Source organism: Sinocyclocheilus grahami, unplaced genomic scaffold, assembly GCF_001515645.1.
Source record: "Sinocyclocheilus grahami isolate Dianchi unplaced genomic scaffold, SAMN03320097.WGS_v1.1 scaffold662.1, whole genome shotgun sequence".
Taxonomy (NCBI): Eukaryota; Metazoa; Chordata; class Actinopteri; order Cypriniformes; family Cyprinidae; genus Sinocyclocheilus; species Sinocyclocheilus grahami.
The window spans coordinates 42025-54392 of NW_015505841.1; the positions used below are offsets into that span (position 1 = coordinate 42025).

The 12368-nt window shown below is 40.8% G+C and overlaps 1 protein-coding gene across 2 annotated transcripts in view; it reads left to right on the forward strand.

Annotated features, from left to right (window-relative positions):
• Nucleotides 1–12368, forward strand: part of LOC107558862 (regulator of G-protein signaling 3-like) — a 181369-nt gene that overhangs the window by 35499 nt on the left and 133502 nt on the right. For both annotated transcript variants that reach the window (XM_016242551.1, XM_016242552.1), the window contains exons 5-8: nt 6468–6843; nt 8239–8278; nt 10734–10999; nt 12017–12100. In XM_016242551.1, coding sequence (XP_016098037.1) covers nt 6468–6843; nt 8239–8278; nt 10734–10999; nt 12017–12100 — 766 coding nt within the window. The remainder of the gene's footprint in view (nt 1–6467; nt 6844–8238; nt 8279–10733; nt 11000–12016; nt 12101–12368) is intronic.

The following is a 12368-nucleotide window of genomic DNA, read 5'->3' on the forward strand; positions in this document are numbered from 1 at the left end:
ATGTGCTGCTGCTGCCTACCCCTTTTTCCAGAATAGGTCTGTGCCTTTACAGCTCCTACCTCAGGATACTCTGCCGAAAAACATCTGTTTGGTTTTGATTATCACGTCTATCGCACTGAAATCATGCGTTTTAAAGTCATATAAACCAGTTTAAATTTCTGATATATGTTTTTTTTGAGCGAACACATTGAAAGCATGAGCACAGAAAGTGGCTGTCACACGGGATGTGAGTACTAAACTAAGTTCTCTTTCACGTCTTATTGCACTTAAACTGTCACATACACACAAGTTTATGTTAAAAACACACATACGTTACAAAAACAGTCAGTTATGTCTGTAAAGGTAAATAGTTTTGGTCAAGAATTTTGCATGATAGGTGCTTTTTAAATCTGCATGAAATCAAAATGTACACTATTTATGTTGTTAGTGCACATTGCTGGACCAGAGGTGAACAATCAATCCGTGCAAGTTAATTAAATGAAAAAAACAAGTTTTGTCTTGGTAACTTTAATTAAAATCTGGACATTTTCTTCAGCTCTGGAATGGCTTTCCTTCTCTGATGACGTTAGTTTGACGGCTTGGGCAGAATATCTTTAACCGTTAGTTTGCTGTGAGTGAGAGATGGAGAGGAGGTGCACTAAAATAAAACCATGACCTCTATTCAATATTCCAATTCAGTTGGAAACATCACAATTCTGAAATAAAGTCAGCAGCATTTTCCAGTTCACACGAACTTTAAAGTGAAATCAGAGAACAAACGTATGTCATTTTGAACAAAATTAAATTGAAGTTCATTTGGAGTTCACTTCAGGCCATCAAGTTCTTTTTCATCCTTTGCTTAGGGGTAAAAAGAAGTTTGAAATACCTTTGCAGCGCCATACTGTTAGCGAACATCCCAACATGACCCACACTGATGAAAGCACTGATTAGATTAATATATGAATATGTGCTGCATGCTTTCCTTTTAATTATAAAATAATCACACAACAAAAATGACAGCAGTTAAGAAAATCTGATCATAGTGACAATAGACTCAAGATGGCGCCACAGATGGCCGCCTCAGTGCTTGGCTCTCCAGTGTTTGTACAGTTTTTGTTAGTTTTTCCTGTTTTTTGTTTCTCAAACACGATCAGTTTTACCAGGGATGAACTGCTGAACATTCGGCAGAACACACCACAAAATCTCCTACCGGACTTCGATTATTCTGACGTTTTGCTGAACATTGTAGTTGGCGGTGCAGCGGCACTGATCAAGCGCTTTAGGATGCGCAGACGGGGCTAGTGAGTTGGCGCGGTCATCAAGCTCAGACAGTGCGGTTTCGAACGGCGTTTCCTAGCATCCATCTGGCGAATCTCCGCTCTCTACCCAACAAAACGGATTAACAACTTCTGCTCTCCCGAACAAACAAGGATTTTTACGGAAACCTGGCTCTGTGTTTTAAGGAAACCTGGCTGAATGACGCCATTCCGGACAGCACGCTACATCTGCTGGGCTTTCAGCTGTTCAGAGCGGACCGCGACACAGAATCAACGGGTAAATTGCGCGGTGGCGGGACATGCTTTTACATCATTGAGAGGATGTGTACAGATGTAGTGATGGGATGACTGATACCGAGGCTCCGATGCTCCGACGCAGTTTTCAAAGCACTATTGTATCACACACTGTGCCGATGCTTGTATCGAAATGACAATACCACGTGATTGATTACGTTTGAAGCTTCGAAAGTCATGCAGTTTTGGAAGGTCGGGACAGCTGGTTTGAAAAAAATCGGCACTTCGCATGACTCTTGTGTTTGACTTTACATTGACTTGGTTGTGTGTGTGTGTGTTCACTTATTTGGGATTCAGTAGAATAGTTTAGAATAACCTTAACACCAGACAGAAACTGAATGCATGTCGCACATCTATTGCATTTTATCATGTTATATATCTGGGGCCTCAGAGACCTCGAACAGCTCACCCAAAATATTTTTGCTATACTACTCACGTCAATTATTAACACACACTTATATATTTTATATTATTGATCAATATGTGAATCCGTTGACCAGACTACGCATGACACGAGTTTGCACAGATTAAAAACTATTTCAAACCATCTTCTGGGTTAAGGCTAGATGGCATACAGCAAAAACTTACACATAGCGTAATTTTTCTCACACTGTACAACAATAATTACTATTTTTGCATTATTGTAAGGGGTAGGTTTAGGGTTGGGGTAGGTGTAGACTTTAATAAAACACAATCTAATAGGCCCCCGATGTTTTGTTAGATTTGGCGGAGAAACCAAGTCTGACCACCAGATCCCGCTAATGCGCACTGTGTTCAAATCTTCGAGTAATGAACCGTTTTTCGGCAAAATTTCATGAAAGCCTCAAACGGCTCAGAAAGCCTCGGTTTCCTATCACTATACAGATGTAACTGTGTTGGAAAAGATGTGCTGTCCCAATCTAGAAGTGCTCTTCATTAACTGTAAGCCTTCTACTCACTGCGGGAATTTTGCTCGTCCACTCTCGTGAGTGTTTACATTCCTCCACAAGCACACGTGAGCCTGGCTTTACAGAAACTCGCTGATCTGATCACAGAGACAGAGCAACAACACCCGTGCCCCTATTATGGGTAATGAAAGGTTCATATTTTGGTTTTTTGAATCCCCAACAACAGGTTGACATGCATGCAAGGTCAAAAAACACTTCCGTTGTCTTATAATATGCATTTATTTTTACCTTATTTGCTCAACGACTCCCAAATGATTCGCTCAACGATTCATTTTTCCAAACCCCTCCTTTGCGTGACACAAATCTGCGGTGATTGGTCCGATTGGTCTCATTTTCATTTCATCATGCCTGTAATGCCTGATAAAGCAGCTTTTGTGAGCGCAGTGCTGCTTTGTTTACAGCGTTACCGGGGAAACAGCTATTTTACCGCTCCAAAAGTGGCACCTAGTGGCAAAGAGTTTGTATTTTTTTATTCAGGCCAATGTGAAAAGACCAACAAGTGGGCGGGCAATATGCTAATGTTTCATGTTGACGTCAACATGAAACTGCTTGGGATTAATTTTAAAAATGACTCATTTCAATGATTCAGAGTCGACTCTTTCTTTTGAGAGACAATAACTTTATATATGGTGCACTTTCAGATTTAAAACTTTGCAGGATGTTTTCATTCACTTAGAGCTGTGTTACACACTGCATGAAAGGTAATTTTCAAAAATCCATAATAGGGGCACTTTAATCATTCTCGGAGACTTTAATAAAGCAAATCTTTCCCGTGAACTGCCAAAATACAGACAGCATGTTATATGTCCCACCAGAGACAGTAATATACTGGATCACTGTTACACCACAATAAAGAATGCATATCGCTCTGTCCCATGGGCAGCGTTGGGGCTCTCTGATCACTGTTTGGTTCATCTTATACCGACCTACAGGCAGAAACTGAAATCATCTAAACCTGTATTAAGGACTGTAAAAAAATTGACTAATGAAGCAGAGAGGAATTTACAAGCCTCACTGATTGGTGGGTTTTTGAAGCCGCTGCCATCGATCTGGACGAGCTCACAGAGACTGTGACATCATATATCAGTTTCTGTTAAGACATGTGCATTCCAACCAGGACTCATTTAACCTACAACAATGACAAACCATGGTTCACTGCAAAACTCAGACAGCTCCGTCAGGCTAAAGAAGATGTTCGCAGGAATGGGGACAGACCAAACAGGCCAAATACGCACTGGAAAAGGAGATCAGAGTGGCAAAGAGGAATTATTCTGGAAAGCTAAGGAACCAATTATCTTTCAGTGACCCTGCTTCAGAGTGCAAAGGTCTGAAAGATATCACCAATTACAAGACACCATCCCCCAGCACTGTGGAGAATCGACAACTGGCAGACGATCTGAATGAGTTCTATTGCAGGTTTGAAAAAACACCATTCACATTTCCGGCAACCCCCCTCTGCCCCCGTCCAGCACTCGTCAGATTGGTCGAGACGCTACATCACCAATTACAAGACACCATCCCCCAGCACTGTGGAGAATCAACAACTGTTAGACGATCTGAATGAGTTCTATTGCAGGTTTGAAAAAACACCATTCACATTTCCGGCAACCCCCCTCTGCCCCCGTCCAGCACTCCAGATCAGTGAAGGTGATGTGCGTCAGGTCTTCAGAAAGAACAAGAGAATAAAGGCACCATGCCCAGACGGTGTGACACCTGTCTGAAATCCTGTGCTGACCAGCTGGCCCCCATCTTCACACAGATCTTCAAAAGATCACTGGAGCTGTGCGAAGTCCCCTCATGCTTCAAACGCACCACCATCATCCCCGTCCAAAAGAAACCCAAAATTACTGGACTTAATGACTACAGACCTGTGGCTCTAACGTCTGTGGCCATGAAATCATTTGAAAGATTGGTTTTGGCTTATTTGAAGGACATCACTGGACCCCCTGCAGTTGCCTTCAGAGCAAACAGGTCTGTGGATGATACAGTCAACATGGGACTGCACTACATCCTGCAACATCTAGACAGACCAGGGTCTTATGTGAGGATCTTGTTTGTGGACTTCAGCTCGGCTTTCAACGCTATCTTTCCAAACCTCTTCCTGTCCAAACTAACTCAGCTATCCGTGACCACCTCTGTCTGTCAGTGGATCACCAGCTTCCTGACAGACAGGCAGCAGCTAGTTAAGGTAGGAAAATTCTCATCCAGCACCTATACGATCAGCACTGGTGCCCCCCAGGGTTGTGTTCTCTCCCCACTGCTCTTCTCCCTCTACACCAATGACTGCACTTCTAAAGACCCCTCTGTCATGCTTCTGAAGTTTGCAGACAACACTACAGTCATCAGCCTAATCCAGGACAGAGACAAGTCTGCTTACAGACAGGAGGTTAAAGAGCTGGCTGTCTGATGCAGTCTTAACAACCTGGAGCTGAACATGCTCAAAACTGTGGAGATGATAGTGGACTTCAGGAGGAACCCCCCTGCTCTTCCCCCACTCACCATCATGGACAGCACTGTAACAACAGTGGAGTCATTCAGGTTCCTGGGCACCACAATCTCTTAGGACCTGGAGTGGAACACTCACATTGAGTCCATTGTTAAAAAGGCTCAGCAGAGGCTGTATTTCCTTCACCAACTAAGGAAGTTCAACCTGCCACAGGAGCTGCTGAAACAGTTCTACTCCGCCATCATTGAATCCGTCCTCTGCACTTCAATAACTGTCTGGTTCAGCTCAGCTACCAAATCTTACCTCAGAAGACTATGTAGGATAGTCTGGACTGCTGAGCGAATCACTGGTACAACCCTCCCTACTCTCCAAGAACTGTATTCATCCAGAGTGAGCAAAAGGGCTGGCAAAATCACTCTGGACCGCTCACATCCAGCCCACTCCCTCTTTGAACTATTGCCATCTGGTCGACGCTACAGAGTACTGCGCACCAGAACGGCCAGACACAGGAACAGTTTCTTCTCTCAGGCAATCCATTTCATGAACACTTGACAATAAACGTGGAACACACAACACTATTATACATTTATTTAACAAATACTTTTTTTTACATTCCAAATTTGCACATATCATACCTTTACATACATAATTGTCTATATTATATATTGTGTTTTTGCTATTTTGAACATTGTCTATTTTGAATATTATTCTTTTTTATTATCTATGTCCTGTCTTGTCACTGTCATTCTGTTGCACTGTGGAGCTTCTGTCACTAAAAAAAATTCCTCGTATGTGTAAACATACCTGGCAATAAAGCTCATTCTGATTCTGATGTGGATGTTTTTACCTGCTCTGCAATTCAGCATTCCAGTCATGTCACATTTATTTATATAGCACTTCATACAATATATTGCTTTAGCAAGTAGATTTACAGTATAATAGCTTTGTAAGTATTGCTTTAAATTATAATTATGACTTAAATTTCTATTAGAATTTAGCTCTCCAGTGTTTGTTTTTGCTCACAAATGTCCAACCTTAATGGACTGAAGATTTCCATGTCAAAGGAGGGAGCCCCAGAGCCACACCTACTTATTACCAAATTGTCACAGACCAATGGTGTTTACCAGCATGAGCAAACCATTCATTGAAAACTTCACTTTGGCAAGCTGTTTCGAACAGAATGAACTCCAAATTAACTGTGTTTCTGATTTTGTTCGAAATTAAGTCACAACCGTTTGTTCTTTGATTTTGCTTAAAGTATATCGGGGCCTTTCGGGACTTTGAAACAGTTTGCCAAAGCGAAAGTTTCTGGAAAAGTTCACTCTGGTTGGTAAACATCTTAAAAATACCATTGGTCCATGGTGATTAACTAATTAGAAGGTGTTCTGTGGCTCCGCCTTCTTTGACATGGAAATCTTCCAAGCTAAGGCAGTACACATAAACAAACTCTGTAATTGTGAATCAACTCCTCTTTATGTTTGCTTCCCTTTCTTCTTCTGTTCTTTTATCTTTCGCTCTCTTCAGAAATAGTCTCAGTGAGATCACAGTGGTAGTCTGGCGTACGGGACCTTCTGTTAAGACCAAATTTGAGCGGTTGATCCATCATCCTTCTTACAAGTCTTCTAACTATGACACTCCAGTTTCCCCGGCTAAAGCCAAGGGGGGGGACAGAACGCCACTGCTTCCGCCTCTGCCCACAAACCACCGCACCAGCCGTAGGACTGTAGTCAACGGCTCAGAGGGAGTGGGAGGCGGAGGGAGTGGAGAGGGAATCCTGTGGGGAGAACGGAGGACTGCAGTAGATGGCAAGACAAGCACTCAGACGCTTAGAGGGACGCGTGTGAAAGCATCAAACGGGGACAATTATATCATCCTGTCACCTATTACCCCGGGAAGCCAGGTAGACAAAAGCATTATTCATCAGTATGGGATCTCATGGCTACTTAATGTCTCAATATGATGTCAAAATGTGATCAGAGATTTCCATGTGTTATGTGTAAATGTCTGCTATGCGAAGAGTCGTGGAAAGTTCTATTTTTCCAACACCAAGTAAGCTACCTTGCTTTCTACTGTTTGTATAGATAGCTGTTTGCCATTCTGGTCCTGGAGGGCCACTGTCTTGCAAAGTTTAGTTCCATTCCTAATCAGTCACACAGAAAAAATCTAACCAAAGTCATCAGGATTACTTGACAATTACAGGCAAATGGTTTTGATTAGGGATAGAGCTAAACTCTGTTTTAAGGCAAAAATTATAAATAAAACCTAATCACTTTTGTAACTTATATTTGCAACTTATATAGTGCCACACAAATAGTGCTTGGAAAACTCATCTCACAATTGGTTCCAAAATCATTTGAGTTTACACATTATGTCACGATCACCAGCTGGAGTGCCCATGAGCTCCACTGGAGGGCACTTCTTACTACTCCTTTGCCATTCCGTCACAGACTACATTTACCATAAACCTTTGCCTGGACTTATTGTTGCGTGATAACTTCCACCTGTGTGTCATTAGCTTGTTAAGTCTGTGTGTATATAAGGTCTGTGCTTCAGTTGTGGTTTGTCGATCGTTGGTTCCTGTACGTGTGTTTCTGGTTTACACTCTCGCCTTCGCCATGTGGATTATGTTCCTGACTCCTCTGTGTGTATTGTACCCTGGTTTGTGGATTGGATTATTTGTTTTGTTTCTTTTTTTTTTTGTTGAACATGGAGGGTACCACTGTCCAACTCTTAAGATTTTCTCTAGCACTTTTTGGCTTTTGTGTCCATGGGCATTTTGGAAGTGTTGGTGGCTTTAGCGGTGGAAGTAATCACACAACAATAAGTCCAGGCAAAGGTTTATGGGAAATGTAGTTTGTGACGGAATGGCAAAGGAGTAGTAAGGAGTGCCCTCCAGTGGAGCTCATGGGCACTCCAGTCGGTGATCGTGACACATTAACAGTTTATACCTTTCACATTGTGTACTTAACCAGTCCTGATATGTAGCAAAAACGAGGGTGCAAGAATGTTTTGGCAATTAGCCTTTTTGTTAACGGTCAGGTTATAATAATTCTCATTTACAAACACCCAGCAACCATTTTATAATTTATAACTATTTTCTGTTACGAATGAAAAAGCTGCCAGTGTAAAAGCACAAAACGGTTTACTTTACATGCTTTTTATGGGTATGGTGTGAAAAAGGCAAAGTTTATTGATCTTGATTCATTAAAGTATTGAGAACATGCAACAGTATATCTTAAATGTATATCTTTATTTGTCTCAGTGTCTTCACTTATTAACTCTTCTAAATTTTCAGGCATTGGACACTATCTATGGAGACAAGCACAGAACATTAAGTAAGTCCCCTAATGGCTTCCTAGTGCTTAGACTGGTCTACAACACTACAAGGAGCGCTTTGATTAGCATTGTCCCAATAACAGAAACAGTTATAACACTATAATTGATACTTTAATGTATGCATACAGTATGTACAGTATCATTTAATTAAAAGACATGAAACTGACAGTCACATTTTACACTTGCAACAACAAAACATAAAACCGTACATTATCTATACCGTACTGTATCACATGACCAACTTTATTAAAAGGAAAACTTGGGAAGAGTGGGAGAACAGATCCATGCTATAGATCATGCCCATCCAGCAATCAGTGCCTTCCAGAAACACTCCTTTCTATCAAACACAGGAGGAAGACATGGTCTTGGTTGAATGACCTTTCACATCCACTTGTCATTGCTTACTACTTGACTCACAGATGACCTCAACCTCCCAGTGAGAGCCGATACTTGAATACGGCCCTTTCGAGTCCTTGAGCACAGAGGGAAATAGCCCTGAAAAAAGATGCAAAAACATTTGTAAAATACAGCACACCAAGTTCTCCTCTGAGGAAGAATACAAAGTAAAAACCTTTTCAGCACACAGAATTGTTTAACCATTGAGAAGGCTGGGATGCTGTCCAAATAATATCCAAGAGTGCATGGGACAGCCCCTGAAAATCTAGGGAGTTTTGCTCAAGGGCCATACATGGAGCTTCCACCTCTCTGGCTGTGGATGCACAGCACTAGTGAATAGGAAGGAACACATGATCATTTGTGGACCAGAGCATCCACTTCGAAATGAGCCACAGTTAGAGAGTACCAGAGAAAGTGTGTTGTCTCTGAGGAGGTAAACAGGGTCACCTCTGTTTTCTAAATACGTCCCAAATCCTCAGAACCTTCGAAGGATGAATCCTTCATCCCCTAAAGAAAGAGAACATGCGCCAGAATAGAACACGATCTGAACAGACAACAAAGTAGCGAATCAGAATCTGGTGCAAACAAATTCCCCCATGGCAATTTATGTATGCCACCATGGCCATGCAATACATTCAGATCAGGACATGAAAGTCCTGTATGTCTGCATAAAAACTCTTGAGAACCAGGAGGACTGCAAACAGCTCTAGGCAATTTATGTACCACTGAGTGTGAGCGCCTGTCCAGGTGCCAAATACTGCACAGAGCTCCCCAGCCCGAGCTTGATGCGACTGGTGTGATGACTTTGCACTTGTACGTTATCTAGCTTCCCTGCTCCTTCGGGGAGAAGTTTCAAAAAGTGTTTCATCTGACTGCGAACATGCATAGACACTTGGAGCCCGAAGTGGGGTGCAGCTCTTATTGACTCACCAGATAAGGCTACTTCAGATGGAGAATATTGGAAGGGGAATGGATTGGGCTCCTGCTTCAACTTGAAAAAAATGGCCCTGAAGATTTTGAGCTTTGATGAGTGCTGCCACTAAAATGAGTGCTGTACTCACTGCTGCAATTACAGATGAAGCAAGATAAAGCTTAAATAGTGGGTGGAGCTGCCAATGAATTGGTGTGGTGTTATACAGGCTTAAGAAATCGACAATTCCTGACATACCATAAAAGTGACAAACTGAAAAGGGAACTTACTGAGAAGACTTTGAAAGCTGCTGTAAACTATTTTTGTGCCATTAGTGTATTTGAATCTTTTTTTCAAGAGAGTTTCTGGGCTTTAATCAATACTGGGGCACTGGCACCTTTTCCAAAAAGTGTCCCCGTATTTTGATACTCTTTTTATATACTGACATGCATATATGGATATGCAATCTCTTTATTGTAGATTTGTTCACAGGCTGCATGCACAATAAAGATCTGCTGTATCACTGATGAAACAATAGAAGACTTTTCCTAGTTTCCTAAAATGCACTTAGGTAAATTCATCCTATCCAGTGCCCTTTTTGGGTTCTGTTTTACAAATGATCCCATTACTGTTTCAATGTGAGAAACCACAGGAAATTATTTAGAGTGTGAATTGAATCACAAACAGTTCTAGATGCTTTTGCAAAGGTATTTGACTGATTAGATCAAAAAATGATTCATTAGCGAATCTGGAATCTATTGATTATTAACATCTGATAGAAAACACACAACATAACTGCTAAAATGCTGTCAGGAAGTTGCTTCTCAGGTCGTTATATGGTAATCTCCATTGACATACAAGGATTTAACTGTAATATTATACTAGGGCACAGTGGTATTTCACCGGGGCTCATGACCCAGTAAAAAAAGAGGTTGGTGACACCTTGGTTGCAAGTGTGTTGCAAAAACAAATACGTTTCATATTCCTTTCATCTTCCAATGTTCCCAGAGAGCTGTGGTAAAGTTTTCACCAGCTACCTGTTTGCAGAGTCTAGGGTTGTCATATTGTCTCTTTATACTAAGGAAACTACAGAAATAACATTTCATGTATCTGTTATCTGACAAAAATCTCACCTTTCTTTCTACCAGGTAGCCAGATGTTCCCCACACCTCAGGCGTCTGTTCCACCCCCTCCGACTGCTAATGCCCAGTCAGCCCCTGGACTGGCAAGCAGAACATGTTTTCTGCGTCGCTCTGCCAACAGCAAATCCAAAACACAGCACAGCGGAAACTACCAACAGAACTTTGCCAACTACCAGAACTGCACCATTGTGAGGTCACACGTACCTCATGCCAACTATGGTACCTACGTTAAAGTTACACCCAAAATCCTTATCTTCCCCATCTTTGTGCAGGTAAATCTGCCATATCTTCAAAATAAATACAAGCATTAAATAAAATTAACTACTCCGATCTAGTAGGGATCTATTCTGAGATTCTTGTAACCACAAAATGGTTTGCTTGTTTTGCTGCATGACCTAGATTTTATATTGGACATTAAATGGCAGCCCAACACAGTACTAAACTTGTTTAAAGAGTTTTAAAAAGTCCTTCGTAAACGTAAATTCTTTAAAGCTGCAGTCCATAACTTTTGACGCTCTTCTGGTTAATAAACAGAACTGTGTGCGTCTTGTGGAAGAACATTGTAGCCGGAGCTACTTCTCTCTGTTTATGTCTATGGCGAATCATACAGGTACTGGGCTACTCCGCAGCGGTTCCACCAGAACCAGTCTAAAAAAGTCAGAATATAAACTTTCCCCACTGTATAAATATAGGTGTACCGTAGTGATTCAGGATAAGCCAAAAACACGGTTTGGAAAATGGATTCATGGTGTACTCGCTTATTATATAAATTTTGAACACAAAAAAGTTACGGACTGCAGCTTTAATATTACCATGAGCTGTACCAAGAGTTATGAATAGGAACAGACAATTTTAGTGTCTAATGTAAATCTGTCTAAATGTTTCATACATTTTCCACAAAAACACATATTTACCATACCACATTCATCATATTTTATAAAAAAAATCACAAACCATATATTTTTTATGGTTTTTGAAGATAGACAGAATGTCACACAACAAGTCTGGTGTAACCTATGTACCTACAAACACAATTTCAGAAATTGCAAGTTACAGTGTACTATTTTACAAAATAATGTGGTAAGAGATGGTATCGGTACTGTGTGGGTTAAGTACTCTGTAAAGAGCAGTTACTGCAAGGTTCAGCGATTTGCATATGTTAGTAGTGATTGTGTTTCTTCTATAACCTTCTTCAAACATGGAGCTAATATTATACTGTAAATGTTAAATGAGTTAAAATTGGTTTACCTTGTAACCTGATTAAGAGTCCATTTCTTTCTCTTCTGAAGCCTGTAGATCTGTGTAGCCCAAACAGAACACTGATGATCTCTGAAGAAATTATTTTATATGAGAGCAAGCATTTTTCTATCAAGGTAAGAGACACTCTGCATATTGTGAATGTGCATTTAGGGCATTTTACGCTTGAATTCGTTTTCCATGACCATTCTAAATGTAGTGCAATTTTATAAATTTTTAAATTTAATTACAAATAATAATTTTTACTGGTATGCAAGGAACATTATAGATAATTTCATCTTTATCTCTGGTGTGATAGTCAGAATGTAAAGGGGTCATGACATGGATTTTTTAAAAATTATTTTAATATGTTCCTTGAGGTTTACTTATAATGTTAATAAAGTT